Source organism: Engraulis encrasicolus, chromosome 16, assembly GCF_034702125.1.
Source record: "Engraulis encrasicolus isolate BLACKSEA-1 chromosome 16, IST_EnEncr_1.0, whole genome shotgun sequence".
Lineage (NCBI taxonomy): Eukaryota > Metazoa > Chordata > Actinopteri > Clupeiformes > Engraulidae > Engraulis > Engraulis encrasicolus.
In genome coordinates, this window is record NC_085872.1 from 7,732,833 (window position 1) to 7,745,481 (window position 12,649).

General features: G+C 48.8%; 1 protein-coding gene across 1 annotated transcript in view; it reads left to right on the top strand.

Annotated features, from left to right (window-relative positions):
• LOC134465962 (uncharacterized) overlaps positions 1 to 7,016 on the top strand; it is a 116,191-nt gene extending 109,175 nt beyond the window's left edge. Inside the window, exons 14-15 of the mRNA XM_063219861.1 lie at positions 3,422 to 3,878; positions 5,940 to 7,016. Of these exons, the coding sequence (XP_063075931.1) occupies positions 3,422 to 3,878; positions 5,940 to 7,016 (1,534 nt within the window). The remainder of the gene's footprint in view (positions 1 to 3,421; positions 3,879 to 5,939) is intronic.
• The last annotated feature ends 5,633 nt before the right edge of the window (positions 7,017 to 12,649 follow it).

The following is a 12,649-nucleotide window of genomic DNA, read 5'->3' on the forward strand; positions in this document are numbered from 1 at the left end:
AAGTGAATAATTTGGATCACTAAGAGAAAGCATCTGAGGACAACTTGGCTTGAGTCTGGATTTGAAACCATCAATAGTAAGAACATTTTTTACATCATCTGGAAGCTGGTTCCACAGCTTTGCAGTGCTGCAGCAAAAGGCTGCCTCACCACACTTTGTTTTCACAGTTGGTATCTAACATTGCGATCTGGGTCTTCATTGTGATTGGCTGATTGGGCGTTCAACCCTTACGAAAACCGATCATGGTTTTATTGTGGTAACCATGGTTTACTCTAAGTACTCTGAACCATCCATTGTATTACTATGGCTTATCCATGGTTTTGGGTTTTACCAAAGTTTTACAATGAAAACTAACCATGGATCATGGTTATTATACAGTAATGGTTTCTATGGTTTTTGAGTATGGTTTGTGACGATGGTTTAACCATGGTTACCCAAAAGAAAACATGAAAACCATAAATAACTACTAGTGGGCAGCCGTGGTGTAATGGTTAGGGAGTTGGACTTAATATACCACCCTTACCTCTCCCTACACGTCCATCCATGGCTGAAGTGCCCTTGAGCCAGGCACTTAACCCCATATTGCTCCAAGGGTTGTCAGTCACCAATATGCGCGTTGGATAAAAACAGCTGAGTGTAAAACTGTGGTAAACTGTGGTAAAACCATGGTTAGTTTTCAGAGTAAAAATATGGTTAATTTTCGTAAGGGTATAGAGAAACCATAATCATACCATGATTGAACAAAACTGTGCTGTTCCATGCTAAAAAAAAAACATGCTAAAGAAAAACCATGGTCGATATTCGTGAGGGAAAGCATTGGTAAATCGTCCGTCTAAGTTAAACGCTTGTGATAGCAATACCGATAATCTGGTGCAGTTGGGGCAGGGACACTACAGGAGGAGCACATATTTGCACCACTTTTGGTTGAGGTGTCAGTGTGATAGCAAAGATATTTCATTCCTGTATGCATATCGCCTTGCTAAGTTTTTGTAGCAAATTTTTTGTCTGACAGGGTGATGAACGTGGGGGTGGTGTCCATACAATGTACTGGTGTCCAGTGGGGGTGATGGTGGTTTATCATGATAATGTCCAGGTGGGATGGGTAGTTTGATAAAAAGTGAAGAGTCTGGAATAATGTTGTTGTTGCTTTATGGCAAGTGTAACTGAGGTGTTCCTACGCAGTCTGCCACTCAGGGCTCGAACCCGCCACCTCCTAGTCAATGCAACAGTTCGGGTATGGGAGTCACAGCACGATACCGCTGAGCTAAAGGACCAGTCCGATAGCTCAGCGCTACCGATACTGTAAGAGGCTTCGGGAGGGAGCTTTACTATCGTTCCTCATCACACACTGTGCTAGTTGGCCTCCGTTACAGACGGTGGCAGCACAGTGTGAGGCACATGGGGTACAAATTCCAGCATATTTTTCTCTATCTGTCTGTTGGGTGGTGGCCAGTGGGGGTGATGATCATGAGGATGGCTAGGTGGGATGAGTAGTTAGTGTCATAGTCGTGCACAGATGGGGATGACGTGGTTCTAAAGCACCTGCCCCTTTGCCCTGCTGTATAAAAAATTAAAGTATTTTGTCACAATGTACTGTGGTTCATGCTGCATGAGAATCTAATGCTTCACAATCAAAAGAATGCAACAATAATGCCTCAGTTTAATATGCAGCCTCTATAGCCTAGTAAGACAGCCGGATGTTCCTCTTGCCTCCAAACCTCACCCTCAGCACCTGCTCCTCAAAATGTCTATGCATGCCACTGGGTAGTGCGATAAGAAGCACAGAGTCGGGAACGGTGTTGTTGGTGTTGCTGTTGCTTTATGGCAGGCAGGGTGCCAGAACAGTGTTAGGCACATGGAGTACGAATGCCAGCATGTTTTTTCACTCTCTCCTCAGCAGCAGGAATGTACTGGAATATGTGAACAGCGAGTGGTAGAGAGAGAACAGCATCTGTGGTGGACTATGGGAGGGGAGGAGGGGAGGAGGGCGAGGATGAGGGAGGGTGCACCTGCTAGTGGGGCAAAGGTGCACGGGGCCAGAGGGGGGCAAATCATTTTGAACTAAAAGGCTAAAAAGGACCGAGGAGAGGGAGAGAGGTCTTGAAGCAGCAGTAGGGGACAGAGGCATTAATCAAGCAGGCTACCACCCTGCTCCCTGGGTCATTCCGGCCTGGGTCAGGAGCCCTTGTATGTACCGCTAGGTGCCGAGGGCTTTTTTTTCCCTCTGCTTTCCCCAACCTAATAGTCCATCCATCTGATTTTAGTAATTAGAAACATCTTGCGCGAAGGAGCATAAGTAATTAGGGAGGCGAGGTGGAGCGTGGCACGGACTTAAACACATACCTGCAGGCCCAGCACCCCAGAGGACCTCCTCTTCCCTGCCTCCTCCGTCGCCGTGCTATGGTGTGGTGTGGTGTGTTACGCCGCAGTGAGCCAGTTCTCCAGCTACGTGTTTGTTAACACTTTGCTCATTACACGGCCCGTCGGGCTGATGCAGAAAAGTTCCAATGAATGGAAGGGAATGGAATGGAATGGGGCTATCCCAGGGTTCTGAATTCTGATATTTGTGTTCTGGCAGATGAGGCTGTTACTAGGCTAAAAAAAAAAAAAAGACAATGATTGTGGAGTGCAGCGACACAGCACGAAAACAAAACAAAAGATGTTGCTGTGAATTTGAATTTTGAATGAGCTATTCAACCATTAGAATTAAAATAGTACAGCACGGCAATTCATTTAATGAACTGTTTTTAAATGAACTTTCAAAATATGTGTACATGGCCCAGCCGTGGCTCAACTGGCTGGGCACTCGACTGCTGCACCGGCGACTCCGGTTCGATTCTGGCCCGAGGACGTTTGCAGAGCCATCCCCGTTTCTGTCTTCCCGTCTGTCTTCTAGAGAACATCAGTGGAATAACCCCTTAAGACGTGGCTTTATAAATGTATTGTTACCAGTATGGTAATGACCAGGTCGTGGTGCATTACTAAAGGGCCTGTGTTTTTGTGTCATAGTATTGTAATGCTATGGTAGTTAAATTTCAATGACTATTACAGCGTGCCACTGGAGGCATTAAGGGGCTATGGAAAAAATTGCATCCATATTGCTTAACATGCTTGTGTGTACTGTAGGTATTTACAGTATGTACAGTATGCATGTGTGTAGGCATTTACAGTACATATTTGTGTATGCGTGCTATGTGCATGTCCTGAACTGATACACTGTGTGTGTGTGTGTGTGTGTGTGTGTGTGTGTGTGTGTGTGTGTGTGTGTGTGTGTGTGTGTGTGTGTGTGTGTGTGTGTGTGTGTGTGTGTGTGTGTGTCTGTGTGTGTGTGTGTGTGTGTCTGTACCTATTCTATCTACTCCTCCCCTTACCCCCCCCCCCCCCCCCCCCCCCCCCCCCCCCCCCCCCCCCCTCCCTTCAGTAGATACTCGCAGCATGCGCAGGACAAGAGCCGCACCTACAGCTGGGCCCAGGCCGGGGGTCCAGGGGCGCTGGAGCCCCAGTACTCTGCCGCCGTGGCCCCCCTCTACGGCCGCCTCTGCTACAGCAGTCAGACGCTGCCCGTGCTGCGCCGCGGCCAGGGCCCGCTCGAACCCGGCGTCGCCGCCGAGCTCGGGTACCGCATCCCCGGGGGCCCGCTGGACCACTCGCTGGTCATCCAGAACCAGGGGGCCATGGTGGGCACGCTAGAGCCGGGCATGGTGTACGGAGAGGCCGGCGGCGGCAGCTTGAGCCCCAGGGACGGCACGGTGTCGCAGGATGGGGCGACGGCGTCGGAAGGTGGAACGCCGCGGACCAACGACAGCAAGGAGAGGCTCGGAGGAGAGATGGGAACAGACTCCAGCAGTGATGCCCAGCAGAGCCAAGACTTGGATTGGGTAAGAAACAACAACAACCACATGCGTGCTTTTAGAACACCTTGGTGTGGAGGTGGTGCTGTATTGAAGTGGTGGTGAAGGGAATGTTTATGTGTGTGGGGGAGTGATGCTGTTTAGCTGTATAGCAGCATACTGTGGAGCAAGATCCGTGTTGCACTGTTGTGCTGAACACGGCCTGTGCTGTATACAGCCACCGTTAAATAAACTAATAAACTATAATGTGAAATAATTGGAGGGAAGGGTATTGCCACCGATACAGAGGCTCTGGGCAACACTTAACATTATAAGGTTTTGTCAACAAAACAGTACTTAAAAAACACCGCTGCCGGCGTTCATGAAGCAATAATAACCGAATTACTTGTACTGCATTATGATTGATAATTGGTCCATATTGTTTGGGATTTTAATGGGAGTTAATGGTTAAAAGCTAATAGCTTTCTTTATATAGCATGGTTCGTTAACAGACCCAAAGAGAAAACTTCCACCTCTTAGATTATTCATGTTTTTTTTATTCATTGCAGAAGTTGATGATTTGTTTATGGTAATTAATGCCTTACCTCGTGCTAGTTAATGGGATTTTAATGTCAAGCGTTGCCAGATAGCATAAGCCGTAAAAGATGATGGTGGAATGTTTGTGCATTGTGTGTTTTGTATTGTACTGTATGGATGTGTGAGTGTATTGTGTTTTGTGTGTGTGTGTTGTGCTTTGGGAGTGTGTGTGTCTGCATGGGCCTGTGTGTGTGTGTGTGTGTGTGTGTGTGTGTGTGTGTGTGTGTGTGTGTGTGTGTGTGTGTGTGTGTGTGCGTGTGTGTGTGCGTGTGCGTGTGTGTGCGTGCTTGTGTGTGCTTGTGTGTGCTTGTGTGTGTGTGTGTGTGTGTGTGTGTGTGTGTGTGTGTGTGTGTGTGTGTGTGTGTGTGTGTGTGTGAGAGAGAGAGAGAGAGCTTATGTGTGTGTGTGTGTTGGTGTGTGCATCAGGGCTTGACACTGGCACCTGCCAACCGGCCAAATGCTGGTAAAACTTGGCTGTGGCTGGTGTAAATTTCAATGTCACTAGCCAATTTGGCAGGTAGCTTATTCTATGGTATGACATATCAGAATTGCGTATATTCTGCACTATACCCTTGTGGATCAATTATTTGTATTTAAATTCAAGAAACCGTTCAGTTACTCAGTTTCTATTTGTTTGTTTTATTGTAGAAACCCATGCACTGTCTGGCTTTAAGCACCTCATCTTCTGAGGTTAGATGTACAGTGTCATGATTTTTTTTTTTTAATTGTGGCTAGTAGAATAGCTGGATGGCTGCTGACTCGGGAGAATCACTAGCCACAGTGGCCGGCATGCAAAAAAGTTAATGTCAAGCCCTGGTGTGCATGTGTGTGTGACTTGTATGCACGTGTGTGGGCATGCATTTATGTGAGTGTGCTTGTGTATACTCTATGTCCATGAAAGTGTACAGAAAAAAAGTAATGATTTCCCCACCGGTATGTCTCGTCTTCCTCCCACCCCATGGCCATCCCACAGTGCAGTGTTAGCTCTTTCTAGCGCCAAGTTAACCTCACTTGCTCTCTTCAAGCAGCCTGCTTCAGTCTCTGTCACCAGCTCTATTCTCTTCTCTCTTTTTTTTCCATCCTCCCTCTGTCTTTCATTCCTTTCTTTGTTGCGCGGCCCTCCTGTCTCTCTTCTTGCTAACTCATCGCTCTTCATGCTTTTACTTATTCATCCCTCTGTCATCCTTCCCTTCTCACTGTGTCAATCATTGCTCATCCCCATTTGTATTCACCTGTTTCCCTGCTCTTCACTTCTTTGCACCTCTATCACCACCATGACTCCACCGGTCCCAAGACAACCCCTCCCCCACCCCCCACCTTACCTGGGTCCTCCCAATCATATCCCCTGCCTCTTTATCTCCCTTCCCCACCCCATCTTTACCTGCCGCCCCACACCACACCATCTCTACCGTGCTCCGTGTAACTCACGTGTGGACCTGTCCTGCCCCCCACCCCATCACCCTTCCATCCCTTCCAACTGACCTCCTTCCTGCTCCCTACTGCCCCCTCTAGGTGCAGCCTGATCAGCACGGCAGCGTGCGTGAGCAGCAGCAGACGCTGGTCCTGACCCGCTCCGGCTCTCTGGCCGGCACCGCCACGGGCATCGCGGCCGGCGGCTGGGTGTGCGACTCCGCCACGTTGCCACTGGCCGGACGCAGGGCGTCACGCTCCGGCCTCTCGCCGAAACGAGGAGGAGGAGGTGGTGGCGGCGGCAGCATTGCAGGAGGCCCCTCGGAGCCCGCCCTGGACACCGTGGGAAACAAGGAGATCCACACGCAGTCGCTGAGCCGCAACTACGCCACCGTGGTGCCCGTGGAGGCGCACAGGGACTACGCCGCCACCCTGGGCCGGGCAGGTGGCCTGGAGATGGGCAGCGGCGGCTTTGTGGTGGCGGCGCGGCCGGAGAGGGAAGGGGGCATCCCGCTCTCGGGGACGCCGGGCGGGGGCCTGTACCCGGACGGAGCGGCGTTCATGGCGGACTGGCGGGAGCGGGTGGGCATGGGCGGAGGAGGATACGTGCTGGGCCGCCGGGATATGACTCCCCAGCTGCTGCCCTATCCCGGGCAGGGCCGGGGTGGGGCAGCGGCTGCTGCTGCTGCTGCCTACGGGGCGGCAGCGGTGTTGGGGTACGCCAGTGGTGGTGGTGGCGGCGGCGGCTGGGGGTCAGGTCACGAGGTGGGCAGGGCGGCAGCGTCAGGTGGCGGTGGCGCAGGCGGCGCCGGGCACTCCCTGGCCGTGCGCGTGGGCGAGTTCCTGCGCTTGCGCCTCGCCCAGGTGACCTTCGACCCCTCTCAGCCGCCGTACGACTCGGTGCAGGTGTACGGCCTGGAGGGCACAGGGTCGCGCGCCGGCTCCCTCAGCTCGCTGGAGAGCGAGAGCGACAAGGAGCGTGAGAGGGAGGAGTGGGGCAAGGGCATGGAGGACTGGGGACCCCAGTTCCACAAGCTTGCCCAGCTGTTCCGAGACCGCGACCGCGAGAGCGAACAGGGAGGAGAGAAGAGCGAGAGGGAGAGAGAGAGGGATAAGAAGCAGGGGAAAGACGAAGAAGAGGAAGACGAGAGGGCGAGCGACGAGGGGAAGAAGGACTAAGGGATGGTCATAGAGGGAGAGAGAGAAAGATGGAGCAAGGGAGAGAGGGAAAGAGAGAAAGAGAAAGGGAGAGCTGAGGGGGTGATTAAAAAGCAATGTGAGAAGACAGAGTGAAAGAGAATGAGATGAAGAGCAAAAGTAATGGGAGAGGACAGAGGAGAAGGAGCGTAGGGGAGCAGCGTGGAGGCTGAGGCAGGGGGGAAGAGTGATCGATGCAATTTAAAGCAATAAGTGTTGAAAGGCTTGATGGGCGCGCTGACAAGAAGACACGGTGCTTTCTCCATTGCGTATTTACTGTTTGTTAAATGTTCCGGACACCAACGAAAAACAGCAAGTCAAAGTAACCCAGGCAGTATTTAATTATTCTCTGCTTAGAGGAGAGAGAGAGAGAGAGAGAGAGAGAGAGAGAGAGCGCACATGAGAGAGAGAGAGTACGAAAGAGAGAGAAAAAAGGCTAGGGTGAGAAAAAGGGCACAAACAAGATTGCAAGAGAAAGCCTGTGAGTGGTATTGCGAGATTGAGAGTGACTCCAACCTTAGATCATGTCTGCAGCCTGGGCATACCGAGACAATGACACCAAGCGCAACGGAGCCTGGGAGTCTGTGTTCGAGCACACGACACAGAGAGAAAGGAAACGAATGGGACACAATGACATGGGTGGCGAAAGAAGATTTGTTCATAATCTGTTGCTTTCATACATCCTACTGACAGTGAAAAGTGAATAATTCAGCTCTCATGTCTTGATGGAAGCTATAAATATTTAAGCATTGAAGAAAATGTATGGCTGTTCCCTTTGAATTGGATCACAGAAATACACAGTGGGGAATTCTGCTGTCTCAACAGATGTCAACAGGCATTATGTTCCCATGCGAAATTACACGCACGCGCGCACGCACGCACGCACACACGCACACACACACACACACAGACACACACACACACAGACACAGACACAGACACACACACACACACAGACACACACACACACACACACACACACACACACACACACACACACACACACACACACACACACACACACTGTGCGAAACCCTGAAGGCTCTCCCAGATCTTGGCCTTACTGAGTTCGCTCCTGGAGAAACGTGTCCCTTTTTCAGACCTGCAGGAATTGCATTGCATTAAGAACTGTCAAAAAGCATTGATTGTACTCAGTCACTACAACAGAAAAAGTGACATTTGTTTGTTTTTGTGGAGTGTTTCAGTGCACCTCAGCCCCGTTCTTCAATGTAGACCATGTATAGTTTGTAGGCAATGGAAATCAAGTAGTATTTTTTTGGTGTCAGTGCCACAGAAAACTCTTGTTGAAATGGAATTCCTGGATGTGTTGATTATCCTGAACAAACAGGAGACGATGGACCCTCGGACTGACAGAGATTGAAATTGAGATGAAAATGGACTGGAGACCTTATCTGGAAAGAAAGCACTTTTGTACTTGTGAAGTTCACATAATAGATATGAAAATAATGTTTTTTTTTTCTAAATCATTATAAATGAAAAAGATAATCAAGTCTATAGTGTTCTATGTAAATGCAATTCAAATGTAGATATCACAGAATGCCATTGTGAACAATGTAATGACTGTATTGTTGATGTTTCAAAAAGCATATGAGAAAAAAATGGAATTGAGAGAGAGGGGAAAATTGTCACCTGAAAAGGCACTTCCCGGACCACTGTTCTTGATAGACACTAAGCTGAAGTGAAACACCCCCAAAACCAACCCACCCCACCCCACCACACTCCCACCCTCTTGTGTTCCTCTGTGTGCTGTCTGTCCTCCTCTACCGTTCCACTTAGCCATCCACAGCCCAAATTATAGATGCAGTGAGTGGCGATATGGATTGCACACTCCATTCCGGCCGCTTTGCCACGGTCAGAGATTCGTGCTAAGCCAGGGTTCGCTATTGACCCCCTTGGTGCTATCGGCAGCATTGATGTGGTAATTAGTCTACGGCGGTAATGTGGTGTTATCATTTTTCATCACTGATGAAATCATTGAATAATATTGAACAAGAATCAACACATCCCCACCTCCCCCTCATGGTTGCTTTCAAATCAATACATCTGTCATGTTTGAACTTGGAGCCAATTATAAATGGAAACTGTCCTATCCACTCCATGTTTATTTTCTAATGTCTCAAATTTAATAAGACCGATTTGGACTGAACTTAACCCTTAATGTTAACAAAAATGAAGTTGATGCACAATTTTGCTTACAGATATTTTGTACTCATTCGATCAGTTATAAAGATGTGGAAACTCCACATCAAATGCATTTTTTGGGTGTCTTTTTCTGCTCTTATGCTCTCGTGTGCCATTCCTGTTTTTTTGCGTGGCTTACACGGTTCAGACAGACAAACAATGTGCGGCATCGGAGTTGTCATCGACTGAGTGTGGCGGTGCTGTGTGGCTGGGGAGAAGGCGATTGTATTGCCATTCAGAGTCATTGTGCTCTGACAACAGGGCCATCTGTCTGCCACGGGCGGTCTTCAGGCTCTTCTGATGTGTTTTAGAGCTGCGAGTGGTGGTCATGCCTGCTCTTGCCGCAAAAGCCAATTCCTCACAGAGGCCACATGGTTTCATTTCTGTCTTTACAAACACCCATGGCCCATGGCGCAAAAGGACAGGGTCAGTCTTTCACTCTGTCTCTTGCAACCTACAGTATTATTTTCTCACTCTGTCTTTCTTATTTCTCCCCTTTTCTACCCCCACCCACCCTCTCCTTTCTTTTCTTTTCTTTTCTTCTTTTTTACTGCGTTTGTTTGCTGGGTCAAATACCATGGCTTGGCTTAGCTTGGTCCTTGACTTGAGTCTCCGGCTCTTGGGCCCACATTTTTGACCATGACAACATCTCACTGGACCCTTTTTCTGTGGGTCAGTGTGCTTTTTTTTACATTACAGTACATTTAGCTTTTTATTTTATTCAAAGCGTCTCACAGTAATTTTAGATACAAAGTATTGGATACAGTCCCTGGAGCAATGTGGGGTTAGGTGCCTTGCTCAAGGGCACTTCAGCCATGGCTGGAGGTGTAGAGCAAGGTAAGGATGGTATTCGAACCTGCAACCCTCTGACATTAAGACAACTGCCCTAACCATAAGACCACAGCGGGCCCCATTTTCTAAATGCATCAACATAGAGGGATAGGCTGGGTGGCAGAACCACGCCTGGAACTTTCGAGGAGGGTAAACAACACATACTATGACACACTCAGACAGACACATTAGCCTTTTCCAGCGCGACGTCGGACAGGTTCTGTTGTCGGTTTGATGTAGAAAGCATTGTATACTATGTCTGGAATATGCAGCGTACACCTGCTTCGAATGCATTGAAATGTTCAATGTTCAAGGGTGTCTGACGTCACATGAAAAGGCCCATAGTGGTAGTGGCAGAGCCAATGGGGGAGAGGAGAGGGATGTCATAGCTTTACAGTATGGCCACCAGCAAAACAAAAACAACAACAAAAAACATCAGTGCTTGACGATCAATTCCGATTAAATGTGAGCAATGTATTGAAACCTACAAAACTGTGAAAAGCATACAGTATAATGTGTGTGCATATGTGATGTGTTGTTCTTGAGGATCTCAGCACCACAGAGCCACCCCGGAGTCAGAGATACAGACACAGGGCAAAATAAAAAAAAATCAGTTCCAGCACTGCGGTCGGCATCAGACGTATTTTAATGGTGACCTGAAGCCCTTCGCCTGTATGTGTGAAGTTGGTTGGCTGAGATGAGCATCTCTTTTTCTAAAAAAAAAATCAAACAGTGCATAGTATCTCTATCCTTCCTGCACACTGCTTAGTTACTGAATTTGTAGGGCAGTGAGTTGCAGGCAGAGTGCTGTAGGTCTGTCGGTGTGAAGTATGTGTGTGTGAAGTGTGTTTGCACGTGTGTGTGTGTGTGTGTGTGTGTGTGTGTGTGTGTGTGTGTGTGTGTGTGTGTGTGTGCGTGCGTGTGTTTGTGTGTGCGTGCCTGCGTGTGTGCGTGTGTGCGTGTGTGTGCCTGCATGCCTACGCGCGTGTGTCTTCGCGTGCATGTGCGTGACAGATAGAACGTGTGAAAGAGAGAAAGAAAAAAAAACAGAAAGAGTCAGGGTGCAGTGTGGGAAGAGTGGCGCGTTGACCTTGCACCCCCTGCAGAGGTCAGGAGTCAGTAAGCCCTGTGGGGATGTTATTGCTCTTGAGCGTAGTAAGAGGGGGCTTCTGGTGAGTAAAGGAGAAAAAAAACCTCTCACAATGGTGTACTGAATAGAGTGTATTTATTCTGTTGTATTTTTCCTTTTTTCTCCTTTTTCTTTTTCATAAAAAAAAGAATAAAGATGCTAAGTTTGGAAGTGTCGTGCGAACAGGTGTGTGCTCATTTTTTCCTCATGTAAATAAAAACAATGGCGAACTCACAGCGGACAAGATAAGCCTTGATGGAGTGATGGAGTGATGTGTTTCAACTATGCCTCAAGAGGCAGAAGCAAAGTCATAGTTCAAACACAAGGGTTAGGGTGTGAAGAGACACCTTGTCCGTTTCAATCTGTCATGTGGAAGCTTACTGTGGCTGATACGGGGACAGACGGCGATCATCTCGGCTGGTTTGCGACCATTTACATCCTCAGATAGGATAATACAGCAGGCTACTGTGCCTTTGCTTCAATCTGTATCATTTAGGCTATTGCTATGTCAATCATCTTGTCTGTGCTTTCCTGTCTTCTGCATTTGCCTTTACTACTGCCATCTGTATCTGTGCTGAGCTGTACTGTATTGTCCTGTGCCTGTCTTGTCTGTCTATCTGTGTGTAATACAGTATGTCTGTCTATCTGTCTGTCTGTCCGTCCGTCCGTCAGTCTGCTGTGTACTGTGGATGTCTGTCCAAATAGTATTCAATACTACATTTAAACTTCTTCTATAAATCTTCATTACCTTCGGCTCATCACCAGACAGTCACCCCCTTTCACACCCCCAGGCCACACTCAATCTCCAGACCTGTAGCCCGCCTATCTATAGATCTGTCTGTGCGATTGTCTGTCTGCCTGACTATCTGCTTGCCTGTCTGTGATACTGTCTGTCTGCCTGTTTGTCTGCTTGTATGTCTGTCGGTCTGTCTGCCCGCCTGTCTGTCTATCTGTCTGTGTGTCTTTCTGTCTGTCTGCCTGTCTGATAGGTGGCTTATCTATCTGTGTGGCTGCTGTCAGTCCATCTGTCTCCGTCTGTTTCTGTCTCATTAAGAAAGTAATGCCCAGCCCAGGATGGTGCGAGTGAATTAGTATGAGCTCTCATGCGTTCGCCTGCCCACCTTTCCCGCTACTTTCTGCAGACTGATTCATTATTCAAGTGCGATGATGAAAATCTTGTTAGATTGCCTCCAGTTTAATGAAGTACACAAGGGCGCCGCACACAGGGAGGCGGGGCGGGCTGGGAGGCGGAGAGGCTGCAGGGGGATCACTGTGTGTGTGTGTGTGTGTGTGTGTGTGTGTGTGTGTGTGTGTGTGTGTGTGTGTGTGTGTGTGTGTGTGTGTGCGTGTGCGTGTGCGTGTGTGTGCGTGTGTATGTGGTGCGCAGGGCTGCTGACTGCTTTTGCTGGGCCCAGGACAAATTCATCTGAAAGAGCCCCCTGCCCGATAGATG